Raw genomic sequence first — 22186 nt, forward strand, 5'->3', positions numbered from 1 at the left:
CATGGGTTCATGGATCGTTCAGAAGTCTGATGGCAGAGGGGAAGAATCTGTTCCTGAATTGTTGTGTGGGTCTTCAGGCTCCTGTACCTCCTCCCTGATGGCAGTAATGAGAAGAGGGCATGTCCTGGATGGTGAGGGTCCTTAATGATGGATCCTGCCTTCTTGAGGCACTGCCTCTTGAAAATGTCCTCAATGGTGGGTAGAGTTGTGCCTGTGATGGAGCTGGCTGAGTCTACAACCCTTTGCCACCTTTTGCAATCCTGTGCATTGGAGGCTCCATACCAGGCTGTGATGCAACCAGTCAGAATGCTCTCCACTCTACAGCGATAAAAATTTGTAAGAGTCTTTAATGACATACTAAATCTCTTCAAACTCCTAACAAAGTAGAGCTGCTGGCGTGCCTTCTTTATGATTGCATCAATGTTTTGGGCCCTGGATAGATCCTCTGAGATGTTGACACCCAGGAACTTGAAGCTACTCACCTTTTCCTCCACTGACCCCTCAATGAGGACTGGTGTGTGTTCTTCACTGAAGTCCACAATCAGTTCCTTTGTCTTGCTGACATTGAGTGCAAGGTTGTTGTTGTGACACCACTCAACCAGCTGATCTATCTCACTCCTGTAAACCTCCTCATCACCATCTGAGATTCTACCAACAACGGTGGTATCATTGGCAAATTTATAGATGGCATTTAAGCTGTGTTAGCCACATAGTCATGAGTGTAGAGAGAGTAGAGCAGTGGGCTAAGCACACATCCTTGAGGTGCGCCTGTGTTGATAGTTAGCGAGGAGGAGATCTGCACTGACTGTGGTCTCCCGGTAAAGAAGTTGAGGATCCAGTTGCAGAGGGAGGTACAGTTGCCCAGGTTTTGAAACTTGGTTATTAGTACTGAATACAAGTATCTTTGCAACACATTCAAAATTAACTCCTCATCTTTTGAGTAGCTCCTACCAAATAATATAAACAGCTAGACCTAAGAGATTGCAGATGCTGGAATCATCCAGGTACAGGATCTCAACCCGAAATGTCGACAAATCCTTTCCCCACTCAGATGCTGCTCCACCTGCTAAGTTCCTCCAGCTGCTTTTTAAAAAATATAAACAGCTGTTCTGCTGCAGCAAAAACAGAAAATGCTGGAAACATTCAGCAGGTCGGGCAGCATTTGTGGAAAGTGAAACGGTTAAAGTTTCAGATCCATCTGGCATGCTGTGTATTTCCAGCACTTTCTTGTACGTGTGGCTTTTCCAGCATGTGTTTGCCAGTCACTTCAACTCCCTCTCCCACTCCATCACTGATATGTCAGTCCTTGGCCTCCTCCACTACCAGGAGAAGTCCAAACGCAAAGTGGAGGGACAGCACCTCATTTTCCATCTTGGGACCTTACAGTCTAATGGCATGAACATTGAATTCTCCCACATTAAGTAAACCACTCCTCCCCCACCATGCCCCTTTCTTTTCTTCCATTTCCTAGACTATCTCTCTTTCTCTCTTTTTTCTCCTCGCCAATATTTCCCCCCTCCCCCCATGGGGTGCCTGCCTCCATACCTTTGACCCACCCCTTGGTGGATTTGCTCCCCCTTCCTTCCCCGCACCTGCCTATCACTATCTCTTACTTGCATCTATCACCATCCTGTGCCCACCCTGCCTCCCCTCTTTTGTCCACCTATCACTGCTCTGCTCCCCCACCCCCCCCCCCCCCCACATACTGGGCTTCCCCTTTTCCTATCTTGAATCCTGAAGGGTCCTGATCCGAAAACTTGACCGTCTGCTTTTCTCCACGGATGCTGCCTGGCCTGCTGAGTTCCTCCGGCATCATCGTGTTTTTCATCTAGATTCCAGCATCTGCAGTCCTTTGTTTCTCCAGCATTTTCTATTATTTAAGATTTCTGGCATCTCCAGGTTTCTTTATTGATTTTTATTCTGCTACAGCGTTGATTCGTATTCATTTGTGCCTTTGTTGTTACATTGTTGCTGTCAACTGTTTATCCCTTTAAACAGCAAGGTCATTTCTTTGCTCGCTCACTGATAATTTCACAAGACTCATACAGTTCTTCTCTCTTCAGTGTACTGGGTTCATGATGGGGCAGATAGCACCACTTGGATTCGCCTTCAAAACGGAAGGGATTCCTGTTCATTATTCTTTGCCCCTTTCCCTTCTCTTATAATTTTATCACAACTTCCATATTTTTGACTTGTTTCTCTTTGATTCATTCCTTTCAACCTGATTCCTACTCTGGTGCATTCTCCGTGTATGTTCTTCTGCTTCATTTATCTATTTACATCCCTGGTACCACGGCAACTATGGTTTCAGTGAGTCATTTAAATCTTCCTTTGGGAAGAAATTATGTAAATCAACATCAATAGATGATATGATCATATGTGTGCTGCCAATTATGCAAAACCCGTATCAATGGGTGCATCAGATAGATTAAGAGTTTCATAAAAAATGTACAATATCGCCGACAGATCACTGTTCCCCTATAACGATGTTAATTTTAGTTCAAGCTGATGCTCAGAGTTCAATGTTAAACCTGCTGGAACAATACCATTTTAAAGGGGGTTCTCATGCTCTGAAATTCGTAAAATAAAACGGAAGGAATGGTTTCTGCCGAAATCAAAAGCTTTCTGCAGATTTGGAATTCCGTTTAACAAAACGATCGTACCAACTCGAGTACAGTATATGCAAAGGATAAGTGTTCTGTGAATTTGATGAACTAAGTGACATCAGCTAAATTAAGTTGTGGGTCTTGTAAGCAAGCGAGTTATCGTGCAATTTATTTCAAATAAACCTCTATTCCCCTATGCTACATGTCCCCCCCAAGTGATTGCATCTGCTGACACGGGTCTCCATATCGGTTATTAAATGAGTTTCGACTGAACTGTATTCGAATGAACAGCACACAGATTTACGAGCGGACATTGCGGAGAACAATCCTTTAAAATATCTGCCCATGGCACCGCAGCGGTTCCACCATCTTTTAAAACAAGTGAACTGCATACATTTTTATATTTGTTATGAGCTGCAAACAGCTCTATTTATATTTAATGAGGTAGCATTGCGGTGCAATGCTGTAAAAGGGAACAGACAGTTTTGCGTGTTAGTTTGGATAAGGCAAGCTGTCTTCCAAGTTTGGAGAACAAAACGTGCTTAACATAACTAACATGAATTCGGGCAACCCAGCGGCTAAAGTAATTTGGGATGGCGTTATATCAAATGTAATTTAAAGTGCAGCGTGAGATGCTCACGCCTTAAAACAGAGTCTGAGTGGGTGATTGGTGCACACGAACAGCGCTCTACAGTGGGCACCGTGAGCCAGGCAGCAAGAGCAGGAACCAGACCCATCAACGAGCCACTGGCGAGCCCGCCGGGACGCCCCCCCACCCCGCCCAACAACAGGGGCAGCGCTGCTCTGATTGGCCGCCGGACGGCTCAAACCACCTGACTCTTGACGGATTGTCAGTTGTTGGAAGCGTCACTTCCTGCGGCGGCGGCGGCGGCGGCAGTTGGGCCGGTGGCGGTTGGGCGCGAGGCGGCGGGTGAGCGTCGGGTGAGGCTCGCGGGCAATGTGTCAGTCCCGGGGCGCGCGCCGCCTGTCAGCCCAGAGCACGCGCCGGCCGGCTGGTGGCGCCTCCGGCTTGCAAGGGGCGCAATGGACGGTGCAGTAAGTCAAGAGTTTCCCTTTGCTTCCGTTGCGATGGCGTGGTGGGGGTGGGGATGGAGTTAGCAAGATTAATAAGGGTTTGGGATTTTTTTTGGTGGGGGTAAGGGCTGGCAGGTGCATGATTGCAATTGCCACCATTTCACCAATGGGGTTGGCATCATTGACATATGTTACACACAGCTGACAATTATGCAGCGGGCATAACCTCGTCTATTGGCAAACTTGTGTATTGTGTGGTTAATCAGCTGTCAGCTATGGGGGTCCAAGACCTTCCATCCAAATAGGATGTGTAGGACGTGTCCACAAGTTTTTTTTATGGTGGAGTATCTTTCAAGGGAAGAAATATTGGACAGTTAGTTCATGAATTATGATGGCAGCCAAAAATAGTGTTGCTATTGTTCTTCTTTAGGCTTGCTCGTCAAGTCAATTTAGTTTTTTTTAATGCAGAACATTTTTAATGGAGGCAGTCACTGTCTTTCCAGTTTGAACGGAAGATCTGGGTTCAAGTTCTTTCTCTACTATCCCTATGACGTCCCATATCCACATCTCAGCAGAGCATTACTTACTCCACCCATGTAATTCTTTCCTTTTACACAGTAATTGCAATCAAAAGACTGCAGATGTTGGAAATTTGAAATAAAAATAGAGTTCTGGAAATTCTCATCAGATCAGGTAGTGTCTGTGGAGAGAGAAACAGAATTAATGTTTTGCATCAGATTCAGATGAAGGGTTACTGCATTGTTAACTGTTTTGCCTTTTAGAAGCTGCCTGACCACCTGAATATCTCCAGTATTCTGTTTTCACTTCCATTTTACTACCTGGTATCCTAATGGCCTCTTAACAAGTTTGCTAGCTAGGTTGGATTTTTTTTATAGCAAGCTCCAGAAATGTCATTGCTAACCTGGTGTGGCAATCAATCCTTTAATATTGATGACATCTGGTCTCTCTGTGTTAGAGAAATCAACTGATGGATACATGTGACATTAAAGCAGTTATATTTGGTCCAGCCATCAAATATTCACAGAGTTGTTATTGGTACAGATGTTGGCCATTTGACCCTTGGAGCTAGTGCTGACTATGATTAAAGCAACCCTGTCAGTCCTATTCCCCAGCTCCTTCTTTATACCCCTGCAGCTTATTCATTCTTTGGTATTTTTCTGACTTTTTGAACATAATATGTAGCAGGCATTACCAGTTTGATCCCCTTGTATTTGCTGCTCATAGCAAGCAAGATCATAGCTGATGTTTTACCCTGCCTTCACTTAATTATGCTGACCCCACATCCTTTATTCTCTTATATTTTAAAAACTATTGATCCCTGTCTTGATTATAGTGAGTGACTGAGCGTTCAGTCTTCTTAGCTAGAGATTCCAAATATTCACCTTGTTTGTTGAAGAATTTCTCTCTATTTTCTTGAATATAATCCCCTTACTTTGAGATTGTGACCTAGGTTCTGGACATCCCAATCGGGGAAAGCATCTGCTAAGCACTTATCCTGTCAAGGCCCCTAAGAAATTTATTTCAACGAAGTCGTGTCTCGTTATTCCAAATTTGAGACTATAGGCCTACTCTGCTTAATCTCATAATGTACACTAAACCCATCACGCCAGGAATCACTCTGGTGAACCTTCATTGCCCTTGCTGTATCATAAGTATTTCCTTCCATTGATAGAGAGACAAGACCTGTTCACCATGTTCCAGATTTGTTACATCAGGGCTCTGTTTAATTGAAGTTGGTTATCCCTACTCTGGTACTGGTGATCCCCCTGTTGTGGGAGGGGTTGGGGGGGGGGTTGGTGGTGCGGGTGGTTGCATTCCTAGAAGATGGTCCATGTAACAATTTTCAGTAAGGTGAAGCTGCATCATCAGAACATGTGTCAAGCAACGAGAGTTGAAGAAAAAATAAATTTTTGTGTTTATTTACATATTTTTCACAAATTTCGTAAGAATTTTTTAGAATTTTTATTATGTATCACAGTTTTTTTTGGTAGTGATTTGTGAATTTTGCAAGGGCAAATTTCCTTTACCTGAACTGCCATAATGCAGGGGGTCGTCTGTAAAGTCTTCTTGCAATAAACGCCACTGTAATGTTCTTCTTCCCTATCGCTTGTGGTATCTGCACTCTAACTTTCTATGACTTGTGTGCAAGGATACCAGGTCCCTTTGAACATCAACACCTTTCATGCTTTTACCATATAAAAAACAACCTTTCTATTTTTTCCACCAAAGTGGATAATCTCACATTTTTCCACATCATATGCCATATCCTCTGCATCCTTCCCACTGCCCAAACTGTCTCCCAGTTTTGCATCATCAACCAACTTGGATGCATTTGGATGACTTCCGTCCATGTCATTGAGATAGATGGTGAACAGTTAGGGTCATGGCATTGATCCCTGTGGCACCACACTAGTCACAGCCTCCCATCTTGAAAGTGACCTATTTATATCTGCTGTGTTTTCTGTCTGTTAACTAATTCCCAAATCTCTGCCTGTATAATACCTCAAATGTTCTGATTCTCCAAGTTTCTTCATAATCTCTTGTGCGGCACCCATCAATGGCCTTCTGAAAATCAAAATACATCATAACAAGAGGTTTGCCTTGTCTGTTATGTTGGTTACAAAAAGATTTGTCAAACATGCTCTTCCATCCAATAATCTATGCTGATTCTGGACAATCCTATTATTTTCTAAATGCTATGTCACAACTTCTTTAATTATAGATTCTGGTATTTTTTTGTACTACTGATGTCATGCTAACTGGCCAACATTTTGCATTATTGCTGCTTTCCTCCTCTCTTAAGCTGAAGGTAGCAAGGGTAACCCACAACTAATTTAATTCCCATTATGAATGCTACTTGCAGTGAGGTGAAGCATCATATTTCTTGGCTAACTTAATTCTGAAAATATAACAAGATCTGGCCTTCATGATGAAATGAGGTTAATTGAAAAATGAAGCAGTGTAGAAACAAACATAATCCAAGCTTCTAAAATGAAGGATCCAACAGCATTTATGTAAATAAATTGTGCAACGTGCAAACTTTGTTTTGTCTTGTGGCATTTTTCCCTGCTCTGACTCTAACTGGGAGGCATACTCTTATTTGTTTGTATTGTCTATTCTGACAGATTGTGGTTATTGTAACCCATTTTATTATTCTGCACCATTGCTTGTTCTTTCTCTTTTAATTTTCTAAGTGTTACCTCACCAGAACCTCTCCCCAGCTATTTAGTTTAAGGCCTTATATAGGGCCCTTGATAAGGCATGGATCTGAAGTGAAACTTGTTAAATAAAACAGTTCCCTCTTTTCCCAGTACTGATGCCAGTGCCCCATGAATTGAAACACATTTCTCCCACAGCCATTTTTGAATTATGGATTCAAGTCATACATCAAGGAAATGGCCCACTGAGACCGTACTGCCCATTTACACTAACCTTACATTTTTAAAAATTCTCTCCACGTGCTTAACTCTCTTGATTCTATCACATTCCTACATACCAGGGCAATTTACAGTGGCCAGTCAACCTACCAACCTGAACATCTTTGGGATGTGGTGGGGGGAAACTAGAACACCCAGAGGAAACTCAGCTGGTTACAGGGCACTCAAGGTCAGTATTGAACCCAGGTCTCTGGCAGTGGCTCTACTAGCTGTGCTGTTGTGCCTCTCAAAGGCAGTGCCTGAAAAGGCATATGAACCCTGGACCTTCAGATTGAAAGCCTGATGTTCTACCAACTAATTCCCTATAGCAATTTGAATGCAGCTCAGTTAACGGTCCAGATGCTATCAACTTTGTAATTCTGCTTTTTAATTTGGGCCCTAGCTGCTAATATTCCTTCAGATCAGCCATCTTTTTTTTGTCATATCTGTGTTACTGGTTCCCATATGGACCACAACGATTCGATCTTTCCCCGACACCAAATTTCTCTCCGAGCTGAGGAGATGTCCTTAATCCCAGCACTGTAGCTTTTAGTGGGCCCTCATGACCTGTCCACCACCTCCCTCCTATTCCCCACCTTCTTCCCTTTTATTCCATGGTCTACTGTCCACTCCTACCAGATTCCTTCTCCACCCCATTTGCCTCTTACACCTATCACCTCTCAGCTTCTTGCATCGTTCCCTTTCACCTTCCCCCCCACCCCCCCCATCCCACTCACCTACCTTCCCCTTCTCGCCTGCCAGCCCATGGTCCACCCCCACCCTCTGCCTCTTTATTCTGGCTTCTGCTCTCTACCTTTCCAGTCCTGATGAAGGGTCTTGGCTCGAAACGCCGACTGTTTATTTCCCTCTGTAGATGCTGCCTGACCTGCTGAGTTCCTCCAGCATTTTGTATGTGTAGCTTTTAGAACCCTTGTTTGTAGTTGCAGAGAACAATATTTATACCCCTAAAGTTACTGTCTCCTACATTCCTTTTCACTCCCTCAGTTTCAATGGCCCTGTGGTCAGATTGTTCACTCACCTTGCAGTCTCTGCTCTCATCCAGCTGGGCTGCCAGAACAGTCCAGGGCTGAGACTCTGCCAGTGCTGTCTCCTGGATCCCCATTCCTACCTCATTAATTACCCTGTGGATGAAAATCCCAAAATAAAACATGTATTTGAGGACACCAGATAAAGTGAGGGAATACAAGTAAATAGGATAATGAGAAGTGTAAATAACATTTGTTTCTATCTGTGCCATTAACTTATGCATGTCCACGTACCCCTAAGATAGATAATGTGGATAAGAAAGATTAAGAGGTTCCTTGTTTTAATAATTGAGACATGGAATGTAAGGACTAGAACTGTACAACCACAAATTAGGCCACAGCAAGATTTCTGCGAAGGGTTCTGGTCACCACATTCCTGGAAGGAGATGATTGCATTGATATGGAATGGAGGCCATTTATGGAAATACTGGCAGAACTGATGAATTTTGGCTTTGGAAAATTAATTGAATAGACTGAGGTTGTTTTCTTTGGAGCAGAGGAGGCTGAGTGGAGATTTAATTGAAATGTATAAAATTACAATAACCCTAGGCTGTGTGATTAAGAAAGAAATGCTTCTTAGATTCATAGAAAGGTTAAAGTAGAATTGAGAATTTTACTTGTGTAGAGCATGTTTTGTGTTTGTGCATATGTGTGCACAGAGGGTCGCTGTCTGAAATGATGGAAGAAACAGGAACCTTCATCAAATCTTTAAAAAGTTTTGGTGCCTTTTACCAAAAAAAGGATACAGTAGTATTGGAGGCAGTCCAAGGAAATTCACCAGGCTAATTCCTGGGATATGAGGGTTGTCCTATCGTAGGGGCTGAAGTATTTAGATCTGTATTCTTTAGAGTTTGGAAGAATGAGTGATGATCTTATTGAAACATGCAAGATCCTAAGGGGACTGGACTGGATAGATGTTGAGATGTTTTCACTAACAGAAGGGTTTCAAATAAGGAGACTGCTTTATAACATAAAGTGCTGATCATTTAAAACTGAGGAGCTCGGAAATTTCTTCTCAGTGGGTAGTGAAGCTCTGGAGTTCTCTACCTCCCAGAAGGTGGTAGAGGCAAGATTATTAGAAATATTTAAGGTGGTGATAGATAAGCATTTGAAAGATGGAGCAATTGATGCTATGGGGAACCGGCACAGAAGAGGAGTTGAGGCCAGCATAGGTTAGCCATGATCAAATTAAGCAATGGGGCAGGCTGAAGGGGTCTGGTGGCCTACTCCTCCAATTTTCTCATGTGCTTGTGTACGTACCTGGATGGGCACTTGGAGAGCCTTAATCTTCTGTTGTACAGACCAAGACCTGGAAAGTGTGTTATGACTGGGTGCTCTTTTGTTTTCAGCTGACATTGATATGATTGACTGAATGGCCTGCTTTTGTACTGTGAATTTCTATATACAAGCATAATGGACTGACCATTGCATAGAAGGAGAAAATCTACTTTTGCTCGTGATGTTCATTTGTCATGAAATAATCTCGACTTTTGTGTGGGTGGTGTGACTATTATTTCTCTAATTCTTGTCCTGTGTCTTAGAGCCATAGAGTTGTTCAGTACAGAAACAGACCCTTCAGCCCACCATCAAATACTTGCCCACACTGATCTCACTTACCAGCATTATGCCCATAGTCTGTTATTCCTTAGTGATTCATGAGCTTGCCCAGATACTTAAGTATTCAGTTACAACCTTGCCCAATTTTTTAAAAGAACAGTTATGTGAAGTGTTTCATATTTCCCTGGCATCCTGCCCTCTTGATTGTTGAAAACTAATCTGATAGCAAATTGCTACCTCTTTCATATTCATCATGCGTTGCGTCCCAATCATGTTAAATACATTGGAAAATCTAAGCTTTGTTAATTGTCCACTGTGAATAAACTTTCGTTCATGGAATACTTGATAGGCATGACATTGAAACTTTCAAAAACTGACACTGCAAGGGAGAGCAATAGTACGTTAAGTTTTTGTTGAATTATCAGCAGGTAAGTTTGGATTTTGCCATGTTTTTCTTTCTTTTGAATACTGAATTTACTGTTTAATTAAGTGCTTTTTTTTTCTGTTTTGTTAAATAGTATGGACCTGTATCTATAGTCTCTGATCAAAGTGAAATACGGGCTCTTGGAGATGAACATCCTGAAGACAGAATTTATCAACAAAAAGTACAAGTATGATACTTTTTTAATTATAAATTACATGAAGGCCTAATACTGCTATTTTTATTGCATTTGCTATTGTTTCACAAATTAAATCGTACACTAATTCATTATTTGTCAGTCACGTTTATATAATGCAAAAATAATTAAATGTGTCTCTGTATATGGTACTTTCTGGGAGAGTGTGAATTTACTGCATCTTGTGTATTGCATGCACATAGGACAGTGAATACAATAACATCTTAAACAATTTGTCTGGACTTGCATTTTTGCCAAAATTTTAAGTGAACAGCTTGCCTCTTTGGCCTGCAGCTGGTAGGTGTGGATTACATAGCACAGCCATTCTTTAAATGATGTTACTAGCATTACTTCTTTCCATGCACTGTTTATATTTAAAACAGACATCATCCTTTATTCTCTTTTTTTTCAATCTTTTTATTCATTTTCAAATTAATACAAAATAATATGTATAACATTAGTAATTATATACATGGTGTAAAGAGATCAGGATAGCAATCATAACAGTTAATATATATAATCACAAGGAGTAAAAAAAAGTAATCTAGACCACCCGTTCTCTTATTAAGTGAACAAATACAAAAGGAAAGATTGAAAAGAAATGAAATTTTCTTATATGAAAGAACCCCCAAATCAAAAAAAAATTGATAATAAACCAAAAAAAACCAAAAACTTCAAAAAAAAAACTGGACTGATATTTCTTCAATTAAAAAGAAAAAAAACATTATTATGTCGTTGACTCCGCTCCTCTGTATTCAAAGGTTATTGAAAGGGATCTGAAAAAGGTCTGCTTATATCATATGGAAATATTGAATAACTGGACTCCAAACTTCCTCAAATTTAAGCGAAGGATCAACAGTACCACTCCTAATTTTTTCTAAGTTTAAACATGCTATAGTTTGAGAGAACCACTGAAAAATGGTGGGAGGTATAGGATCCTTCTATTTGAACAAAATGGATCACTTGGCCATTAATGTGACAAAGGCAATCATGCGACAAGCAGAAGCAGATAAATGGCGAGATTCCATCATTGGTAACCCAAAAATTGCAGTAATAGGATGAGGTTGTAAATCAATGTTCAGTACAGATGAAATAATGTTAAAAATGTCTTTCCAATATTTCTCCAAAAAGGGACAGGACCAAAACATATGTGTCAGGGAAGCTACCTTTGAATTACATGTGTCACATGTAGAATTTATATGATGATAAAAATGGGCTAACTTGTCCTTGGACATATGGGTCCTGTGAACCACCTTAAACTGCATCAAAGAGTGTCTAACACACATAGAAGATGTATTAACTAATTGAAGAATTTTCTTCCATGTCTCTGTGGGTAAAAGTACCTGGAGTTCTCTTTCCCATTCATTCTTAATTTTATCAAGTTCCTCTGAAAATATTTTCATAATCCAATCATAAATTATTGCTATCAGGCCCTTCTGATAAGGATTAAAACCTAAAATTTTTCCGTAATTTCAATTTTATATGGTGTCGGAAAAGAAGGTAAAGTAACTTTTAAAAAATGTCTAATCTGTAAATATCAAAAAAAAATGTGATCTAGGCAGATTGTGTTTATTAGACAACTGTTCAAAAGATAAAAAAGTTATCAATGAATAAATCTCAAACATGTTATTCCCTTCATTCTCCATAAGGAAAAGGCTGAGTCAATTCTAGATGGTTGAAAGAAAAAATTAGATTGAATAGGACTTGATAAATTAAATTTATTCAATCCAAAAAATTTACGAAATTGAAACCCTATCCATATTGTATGTTTACCTATTGGATTAGTCACTTGTTTACTCAATTTAGTAAGTGCAAAAGGGGATGAAGCTCTTAAAATAGAAACTAATGAAAATCCTTGCACTGATTCACACTCAAGGTGTACCCAACAGGGACAATGAATTGCATCCAAATCTTGTGGCCAGAAAATTAAGTATCTAATATTAATTTCCCAATAGTAAAATCTAAAATTAGGCAAAGGATCCTTTATTCTCTTAGATGCCAAAGATCTATTGCATAGTCGTAACATAACCTATATGCTCATTGGGCTATTGGAAGTCCACAGTAGTAAGGATTTGCTCATGAATTATCAGTTTCAGCCTGTCCCCAGTTACACAAGTTATTGGTGCTGTCAGGGTTTCATTTAAAAATTATTATAAAAACATGAAACAATACACAAGTAATTTAAGAAGTTACTTGCCCTCGTCTTCCTTTCTTTCCTGCAGCCCTGGAATCCCTATTCAAATAAGGGGCTCTTGGATCCTCTGCCAAGTCTAACTTGACGCCGGATCCAAGAGCAGTCTTTCCATTCTAAATCTGCTGGGGAATCCAAGCAAGGTCCTATTCAAAGGAGAGCCCAGAGGTGGAGCCCAGCCAGGAAATTCAGGATTTGCATTCATGCGAGAGTCCTTAATTTACTGACTCTTAAACTGGAATTGCTAGTCTTAATCTGGACTGACATTTTCCCTTTCTTTACCAATGCTACCTGGCCACTAAGTGTTTGCAACATTTCTATTTTTATTCACGCATTTGTTGAATTTTCTTTTATTTTCCTTAATTCTAACTAGGGATGATGCATTTTACATTTATGTAAATGCAGACAGTGTATGCATGGCTAGAGTTAGTAATATAAGCAGGAAAATGAGTGCTTGGGGCCATTGTGTCTACATTGACCATGAAGCACCAATCTATGTTAATCCCATTTAATTCTCTCAACATTACTATTATCTCCTCCCAGATTCCACCAGTTGCCCACACAGTAGGGGTAATTTACAGTGGCCAATTAATCTACAATTTGCTGTCTCTGGGATGTGGGAGGAAACCCACAGAGTCATGGGGAGAGGGTGGAAAGTCCACACAGACACCACCAGGACCCAGTTGCTGGAGCTGTGTGACAGCAGCTCTACCAGCTGTACCTCTGAATTACCTCATTCTGCATTTGCATCCATCAAATGCAAAGGACAACTTAGAGTGTGTTTGTTCAAGCCTGCAGTCCTTCAGTGACTTCCTGGAAGAAGCATCTTTGATGGAAGCGTTACGGGTGCAGAACCCAAGATGGCAGTGGGGGGGAGAGGGGCCCTGCTGGATCCATCACAAGCATGGCCCAGGTTGGATGGAAGCAGGTACTGGAATATGAAAATGAATGCAGAAGAGGAATGTCCAGCCACTATCCGAAGCATAGGGCCATCCTTTTGTGATACTATAATTAGGCATCAGAATGCAGGGAGCCTTGGCACATATGATTGTCCAACCATTCATTTAATTTGTGGGAAATCTGCTTCTTTAATCTGAAATAATTAGGTTAAACTAGAAAAATAACAAACGATATTAAAAATGCCGATGTTTTGTTAGAAATGCAGATTTTGGCATGGTATGTTTTATTTAAATAAAACACTTGTGTGCCTCAGTTTCTGAAACTTCCTGCACATCTATCGTTGCTTGGAGATTCAGGATACTCTTTTTGCTGGAAAAGGGAACAGCAAATTCTTGTGCAGAAATTACTTTTTCTATTATCTCAATTTGGACCATCAAAATTCCCTAAGTAAAATAACAAGGAAACGCTATAAAATCAAATTTCTACAAACCTAATTTATTTGGTAAACATTTATGCTTTAAAGACTCAAATTATGGCTATCAAGATAGTTTTTGGTACTCTCAATTCATAGTTGAGAGGAGGTGATCAGTTAATTGTCTTTCTAATTCAGTGTCATGTGGTGCGTTACCACAAAGTTACTAGAGGACTGTACTGCTACCTCAAATTGATTAGCTTTTGAAAAACTTAAGGTGTAAGATTTAAATTGAAGGGCAGGCACGGTAGTGTAGCAGTTAGTGTAACGCTATTACAGCGCCAGTGACCCGGGTTCAGTTCCAGCCACTGTCTGTAAGGAGTTTGTACGTTCTCCCCGTGACTGTGTGGGTGTTCTCCGGGTGCTTCGGTTTCCTCCCACATTCCAAAGACATACAGGTTAGGAAGTTGCGGGCATGCTATGTTGGTGCCAGAAGTGTGGCGACACTTGCAGGTTGCCCCCAGAACACTACGCAAAAAAGATGCATTTCACTGTGTGTTTTGATGTACAGTACATGTGAGTAATAAAGAAATTTTATCTTAATTGTTGAAAGAATTGTATTGAAAACTACTTTCATGTCAGCCTGCATGTGTATAGCCATCTTTTTCTTTTTCATTCAGGATATCAGTAAAAAGTATGCTTTCTTCAGAAGGACACTTGGTGATGGAAACTGCTTTTATCGGGCACTGAGCTTTGCTTATCTGGAATCAATGGTTGGAAATAACAAGGGAATCAAAAAGTAAGTTAGTTTTGAGGGTGTTTTTTTTTGCTCATTATACTGGAGAATACTGTATAAACAGAGTGAAATTGCAAAGTGATGCAAATAAATTTAGATTTCTGTTTTCAAAGTACAGGACATTAGTCATTCATACACCCTACATGTGCGCTGTTGTCCTGTTTCAATGAAGGTGGACGTGGCAGAGGGTCAAATACCCTAGGAAGTATTCAAGACCAAGATGGGGAATTTTATTCCATCTGAAGAATGGAGTCATGCAGCACTTGAAGGAAGACATTCAGCCCACCATGCCTGTGCCGGCTCTTAATGACTTAGTATCCCTCCACTGCTCTTTCCCCGCAAATTTTACTTTTTTCTGAGTAGAGAAACAGTTTTCTTTGGTTTGAAATTGGTACCTTTTGTGTAGAATTGTAGATGAGTTTTGTATTCAAAACTAAAATTTGTGATGATATTTATTCTATGCATTGAGCAGAAATTGGCATTCCACTGGTAAAAGAGTGCTGCATTTCTAGCTGTGTTATATTTGAGTGGTAGCAGTAATATCCTTTTTCTGAAACATTTAATACAACCTGATTATCCAGATATTCTGATAGATTAACTGGGTGTGGAGGGATACATTTACTGAGGCAGGGATAATTCCCAATCGGCTTCAGGTAACCCTGCATGACAGTGTCTTAAATGAGTGGTGCTAGTTGGGCAAGCAATAGGAAGCTTGCAACTCATCCGTTATTAAGCTGGATTGAATTGCAGCAGTAGACTTGAAGGTTCTCATGCCTTGGCTTTTTCCAGTGTGTCTCTAAGCCATCTGGACTTGAGTATGTATCTTAATAGGCAGTGGTATTTAATTGAAATGCCTCGGATGTGGTTTCACTGACTCATTAACTGTACACATAAATTTAAAGCAGGAGTAGCCATTTGGTCCCTTGCACCTGCTCTGCTATTTGACTTGATCATAGCTGATCTTTTACTTGAGCACCACTTCCCTGCACTAACCATGTATCCCTTATTATCCAAAAATCTATCAATCGTTGTCTTGAATATGCTCGGCAACTAAGCCTCCATTGCTCATGGATAGCGAATTCTGAAGATTTGCTCGCCTCTGGGTGGACAAACTTCTTGATCCCAATCCCAAGGAGCCAACCATTGTTCACTAACTTTAGTAGAAAGTACTTTACATACTTATATAACACCCCCCCACCCCCAAATTGTTAAGTGCAAAACTGCAAACATTTTTCACCAAAGTTTGTGCTGTATCTGATATATCTATGCCCAAACAAATTTATGCAGCTTTTGGGCATTTTGCATTGGTTCCAACACTACTGCATGAGAGTTATTAATGAGAAAGTTGACTTGCATATGCTGTTGCCAAACCTGTCTGCTGTTTGCAGTAAGATGTTTGGCCACTGTTTGTCCTGTACCATGTAGGAGCTACTCACTGTTCTTCTAACTGAGCTAACCATGATGATATTTTCACTCGCATTGGAGTTAAACCAGACATATTCAATGAAGTAAAATGGAAATGAAAGCTCAAAGGCTTGCATGCTTTTTTTTATCACAACATTTTGCCACCAGTGCTTGAAGTACATATGCATTTGTAATGTGAAAACGAGTATTGAGAAGCCCAAAATAAGCACTCATAATTTTTTTAATTTCCTAATCAAATCGGCAAAATCCAGTCTTTGGATAGCTAATGGTCAACATTTCAACAGGAATAACGGAATAGACATATCATTATCAGGGTGATACAGTCATAAAGAAATACAGTATGGAGATGGGCCATTTGGCCCACCGAGTCCATGCTGACCATCACCCACCCACTTACACCAATCCTACGTTTTCATTTTTATATTTTTCTCCTTACATTCCCCTTAACTCACCCCAGACTCTACCATTCACCGACACACTAGGGGCAATTTACATTGACCAATTAACCTACTAGCTTGCATGTTTTTGGGATGTGGGAGGAAACCAGAGCTCCTGGAAGAAACCCATATGGTCACAGGCAAACTCCACACAGACAGTATCCCAGATCAGAATTGAACCTGGGTCTCTGGAGGAGTGAGGCAGTGGCTCAATTAGCTGCTCCACCCTTGCACACTTGAGATACAAAATGTTGGTATAGACCTTTTTCGTAGCTTGGTTTGGAGACTTCAACAGGTGGTGATGTGTTCCCACTTTAGTTACTTGGAACATAAAACGATCCAGCACAGGAACAGGCTGTTTGGCCCACCATGTCTGAACAGACTATGATACCAATCTAAACTAGTACCATCTGCCTGCACGTGGTCCATATCCTTCTTTGCTGTCTGTTCCTATACCTGTTTCTGGTCCCAAATGCCTCTTAAATGTTGCCATCATATCTCCTTGTACTACTCTCCTGGTAGCACATATCAGGCACCTGCTACTCTCTGTGTTTAAAACAAAAACTTGCAAATCTCTTTTAAACATTCTCCCCTTGCTTTAAACCCATGCCCTCTATTATTTTGGAAGAAGACTCTATCTGTACTTGTATTAGGTCACCCCTCAATCTCTGACGCTCCAGAGAAAACAATCCATGTTTGCTCAACCTCTCCCTATTGCTAATACGCTCTACTCCAGGCAGCATCCTGGTTGACATCTTCTGTACCTTCTCCGAAACCTCCATAACCTTCCTATAGTGTGGTGACCAGAAATGCACACAATACTCCAAATATAGCCTAACTAGAGTTATATACAACTGCAAAATGACTTCCCAATTTTAATAGTACCCCAACCGATGGAGGCAAGCATGCTGTATGCCGCCTTTACCACCCTATCCACTTGTGTTGCTACAGCAGGGAGCTATAGACTTGCACCCTAAGATCCCTCTATACATCAGTGCTCCTAAGGTGCACTTTCTGTGCTTGCATTTGATCTCCCAAAAACTCCATCTGCCATTTTGCTGCCCAAATTTCCAACATCCTTGGACAACCTTCCTCACTGTCCACAACTCCACTTGTTTTTGTGTCATCTGCAACTTGTTAATCAGACCACCTACATTTTCATCCAAATCGTTAATATATATTACGAACAACAGAGGCCCTAGTCCGTAATCCTTGTGGAACGCAACTGGTCACAGACCCTCCAGACAGAAAAACACTCCTCTATCACTGCCCTCTGTCTTCTGTGACCAAGCCAGTTTTGGATCCAATTTACCAACTCACCGTGGATCCCATGTGACTTAATCTTCTGGATCACCCTAGTTACTGTAATTAAAGGAATTAAAAGGATGAAAGAAAAGAAACTAGATTTTTCTGAAATTTGAAGATCTCAACTGAATCTTGCTGAATTTTCTACATCTATTGCATGGAAAATATTGTTGTCATGGCTACTAGTGAATAGATAGCAAAATCATGACTTTACCAAGTATGGTGCTTGTGTATTAATACCATATTTCACCTAATATGAATTATTTTTAATTTAGACTTAGAAAAATTTTAATGCAGAGTAGAGAAGAACTTTTAGCTGCTGGATTTGCTGAAAAAACATTTGAAAATTCTTTGAGCACTGTAAGTATTTCATTTCTGAAAAGTGATAAATTTAAGGTTTTATTATAGTCTTTTGTCTCAACTGCTCAAGTTGTCACAATTGAGAAAGTAATGGAATGTGTCCCTGTAATCCCCTGTTGTAAACTGAAGGAGGATTTAAAGTGGAGGTCTGCTTGTCTTAAAACTGATCTGTCCAGACCAATCTAAACCTAGCCCAAACTGAACCCAAGGACACGACTGCTTTTGATGCTTAACCAACATAATTGGGTCCTGTTGGATTTGGGTCAGGTGGCCAACCTCTACTGAGTCAGAGTGCGTTTACTTACAAAGAGCTGGCGACTGTCTGTTCTGAAGATTAATGTTTTTTAAAATTCCTGACCCAAACTGAACACATTTGATCCCTTTGGAAGGGTGGCCAGACTCTATTGCAAACCTTCCCTTGAGGCCAAACTAGCTAGCAACAATCAGTTGTTTTAAAAACTAGTGAGCTAGTGTGTGGAAATCTTTTTGTTGTGGAATCATTCCATTCTCCCAGTTTCTCCATCTCTGTTGTATCTATTCTGATAGTGAGATTTTCCACTCTGGTCCCTTTCAAAATGTTTTCCTTTTTCCTTAACTGTGACAAGGCTCTCAATGGCTTCTCCTTTCATTTCTGTATTTCTGCTCTCACCCTGTCCTCCAGCTAGAACAAGAATAGGGTTCCTCATGTCCTTGTTTTCCAGCCCACCACCCTCCACATTCGGTATATCATCCTTCGTAATTTCTGCCATCTTCAACAGGATTGTTCAATCAGACATGCCTTCCCTTTCCCTCCCCTTTCAGTATTGTGGAGGCAATAGTCCCTTTGGCATTCCCTGGTCCACTCTTCCATCTCCACCCACATTTCTCTTCTCATGCAGGAGATGTAACATCTGTCCTTTTACCTCTATCCTTCCCAGCATCAAGGGACCCAAACATTCCTTCCAGATGAAGCAGTGATCCACTTGCACTTTTACCAGTTTACTACATTGGGTGCTCACAATGTGGTCTCCTCTTGTGATGAACAATCCAAATGCCGATTGGATAACTGCATTCTGCTTTGCAGAATGCCTTCATTCGGTCCACAAAGTGACTCAGAGCCTGTAAGTTTAATTCTCCATCCCAGTACCACTCTTGATTTCAGTCCTGGACATCCTATGATGCTCCAAAGATGCCCAATATAAGCTCAAGGAACAGCCCTTCATCTTCCATCAGGGCACTTAGACTGAACTCAGTGTTGAATTTAACAATTTCAGGTTTGTTTTTCTGTAAATGTGGCTGTGTCTTTCTGTTTCCAACTTCTTTCTTGTCCCTAGCTGCAAGTTAGATTATTACCTTGACAGTTTTGATCTGCACCTTATCATATTTATTACCTCTATTTTCTCCAACACCCCCTCCCCCAACTCTCCAATTTAAAACGCCCTGTTTATCTCACTTTTCAAGTTCCGATGAAGAGTCATTTGAACTGAAACGATAACAGTTTCTCTCCCCCGCAAATGCTGCTTTACTTGAGTGCTTCCAGCATTTTTTACTTTTGTTTGGATTTCCAGCATCTGTAATTTTTTTTTCCTCCAATGGAAATCCTTTCCTTTTGGTGTGTTTGATGGTATGTAATCCTAGAGTATTTTTATTGAGGAAATGCTTAACATACCTTGATGAGTATAGATCAAAATGAGCTTCTCCCATTGTTCTAAGTTTGATTTAAGAGATTCTGTAGTTTCCTTTTTATGAAAATAAAATTGCATTGATACAGATGTTACTGTTAGGTTCTCTGGTTCTAGTTTATGGATGTGATTGACCTGGTAGAAACGGATGGTTCGGTCTCTAAGCTACTTGCTGTTTTCAATGATCGTGGTGCTTCAGATCATTTAGTGCAATATCTTCGACTACTAACATCCGCATACTTGCAGAAACAGTCCGGGTTCTTTGAATTTTTCCTCGAGGGAGGCATAAGTATTAAAGACTTCTGTGCTCAGGTCAGTTTTAGAATTGGTTACGTTGATTAGTTTTATTCATTGATGATGGAGCCTGCCTTCAAATTTCAGAAACAATTTTTTTTGGTAAATATTAATGGACAATATTAATTATGAACAGTATTCTATGTAAAAGATCCTGAACTAATATACGTTGAGCTATTAGTGTGGTATTGGAACATTACAATGCCACAAATGTCATCCTTGTGATAATAGACTGAGGTCTGATCCACTTATTTAGTTGTTGCTGTCCTCATAAGATTTAACAGGGGAAATCATTGATTGAAGAATGAAGTACCCTTTCAGGACATCACAATTCTGATTTTCTCAGAATTGTTCTTCCCTGAGGGAAAAGAGAGTCACTTGATGATGTTTAAGATGCTCATTACCCCTTTTGAAATGCATGAAGTATAGCAAAATATTTTGGAGTTCGTCATAGCTTGAAGAGATCCTGAGAAATAACCTTTACTTTAGAAAGACTGATTAGTGGTTTTCTTTTTCATTTTGTTTAATATTAATTGAAATAACTTTTTTCCTTTTTGCTTTGAAAGGCTCATACCCTTCCTAAACAGATCACAGTATTAAAACTGATATACTGAAATTTCTGTCCAAAAGTATTTGTTTAGATGATTTACCTTGGCACATCCCTTAATGATAAGTAGGTTTGTTATTATAGGGGTATTGCTGATTGAGATGTGGGGTAATTTCTTTCTGAGGTCTTGCTCTTATAGTACTGTTTTTATTTATGTAGTATACATGTGGTAATGCCTAGCTTTCCTCCCATAGGAAGTGGAACCAATGGCCGTGGAAAGTGACCACATTCATATCACTGCACTGACCCAAGCACTGGGTATTTCAATCCAAGTGGAATATATGGACAAAACAGACTCTGAAATCAACCATCACATCTTTCCAGAGGGATCAAAGCCTTTGGTTTATCTACTTTACAAACCAGGACATTACGATATACTTTACAAAGCAAGCAATACCAAATAGTCTTCATCTCACCTTGCAACTAGAAGTTTTAGTGCTCTGGGCCATGGTTTGCTGGGGAGTCTTTTTGGCAGGGTGTTTGTGGGGGATGAAAAATAATCAATGAGATAAATTGTGCCCAATCTTTAGCCATTTTCCGACATACAAAATTATTGTACATCCCCAACATCAATCGAGTACATTTAGAATTTTGTATTTGATATTAGTGGGTGTAAACGTACCAAAGTCTGTACCATTTTAATATAGCTTTGCAGAAAAGACATTTCTAGTATAGCTTCCATCATGCTTTTAAATTAAGTCTTCATCCATTAATCTAACATTTTTCTACTCTTTTTAAAAGGAACAGGACTGAATTGTTTTTGTTTCTCTCACTTTTTTGTTTATACAGGATTTGTGGGTTGAGACTCCTCCTTTGCCCCACCTCTAGTCAATAGGGAACAACGTTTCAGCTGCGATTTAGGTTGTAATTACAAAGTAAATTCCACAGTGGATTTTGATGGCAGCTTCACTGTTGACAATTCAATGTATTGTGCACAACACTGGCTCCACCTGCTGGGGGATTTAAACAGCTAATCCAATTTTTAAAACTGGTCATAATTCAGATTCTAACCCTTTGCAAGTGTACAGAAGTTTAATCTGGACTCCGATTTAAAACTTAATTAATGGTGATTAATATGTAAATTGATTCCTTGTAGCAAATATTAATAGTGCAAAATCTATTTTAAATGAAATCATTGTTTACAAGCAAGCAAACTGACCTAACCACCTACTACACAAGTATGTATCTATTTTGCACCATCCTCCCAGTTTTGCTTTATATGGACCTATACAGAAAATATCAAATGATGCAGTATGACCAAATTCTTGTCAACTACCTACTTTAATAATACTTGCATTTTAATTTTTCTTTTGGATTTAGTGTAATTTTTTGCTGGAGTGACCCAGTTGCAGGAGATGGAGCATTTCATCCTAAAGAAAATACCATCGAACTAAGCACTGTTCCTACAGTAACGAAACTGTTAGTCATGCTTAATAATCAAAATTCTTAGCAAATTCAGCTAAGATGTGCAGCTTTTCAAAAATGCTTTTAGAAAATGTG

The 22186-nt window shown here is 40.1% G+C and overlaps 1 protein-coding gene across 1 annotated transcript; it reads left to right on the forward strand.

The window, feature by feature from the left end:
- Positions 1-3478: 3478 nt before the first annotated feature.
- LOC127571060 (ubiquitin thioesterase OTUB2-like) lies at positions 3479-22106 on the forward strand. Its single transcript, XM_052017102.1, has 6 exons — positions 3479-3662; positions 10200-10292; positions 14482-14600; positions 18040-18124; positions 19903-20097; positions 20881-22106. The coding sequence occupies exons 1-6, from the start codon at positions 3651-3653 to the stop codon at positions 21088-21090; spliced, it is 714 nt and encodes a 237-aa protein (XP_051873062.1). The 5' UTR covers positions 3479-3650; the 3' UTR covers positions 21091-22106.
- The last annotated feature ends 80 nt before the right edge of the window (positions 22107-22186 follow it).

Source organism: Pristis pectinata, chromosome 1, assembly GCF_009764475.1.
Source record: "Pristis pectinata isolate sPriPec2 chromosome 1, sPriPec2.1.pri, whole genome shotgun sequence".
Classification (NCBI taxonomy): domain Eukaryota; kingdom Metazoa; phylum Chordata; class Chondrichthyes; order Rhinopristiformes; family Pristidae; genus Pristis; species Pristis pectinata.

Excerpts from the sequence above, each read along its gene's own strand:
- LOC127571060 (XM_052017102.1), top strand. Across the intron at positions 14,601-18,039 it reads AATAACAAGGGAATCAAAAA|ACTTAGAAAAATTTTAATGC; the intron begins GTAAGTTAGTTT and ends TTTTTAATTTAG. Across the intron at positions 18,125-19,902 it reads TTGAAAATTCTTTGAGCACT|TTTATGGATGTGATTGACCT; the intron begins GTAAGTATTTCA and ends CTCTGGTTCTAG.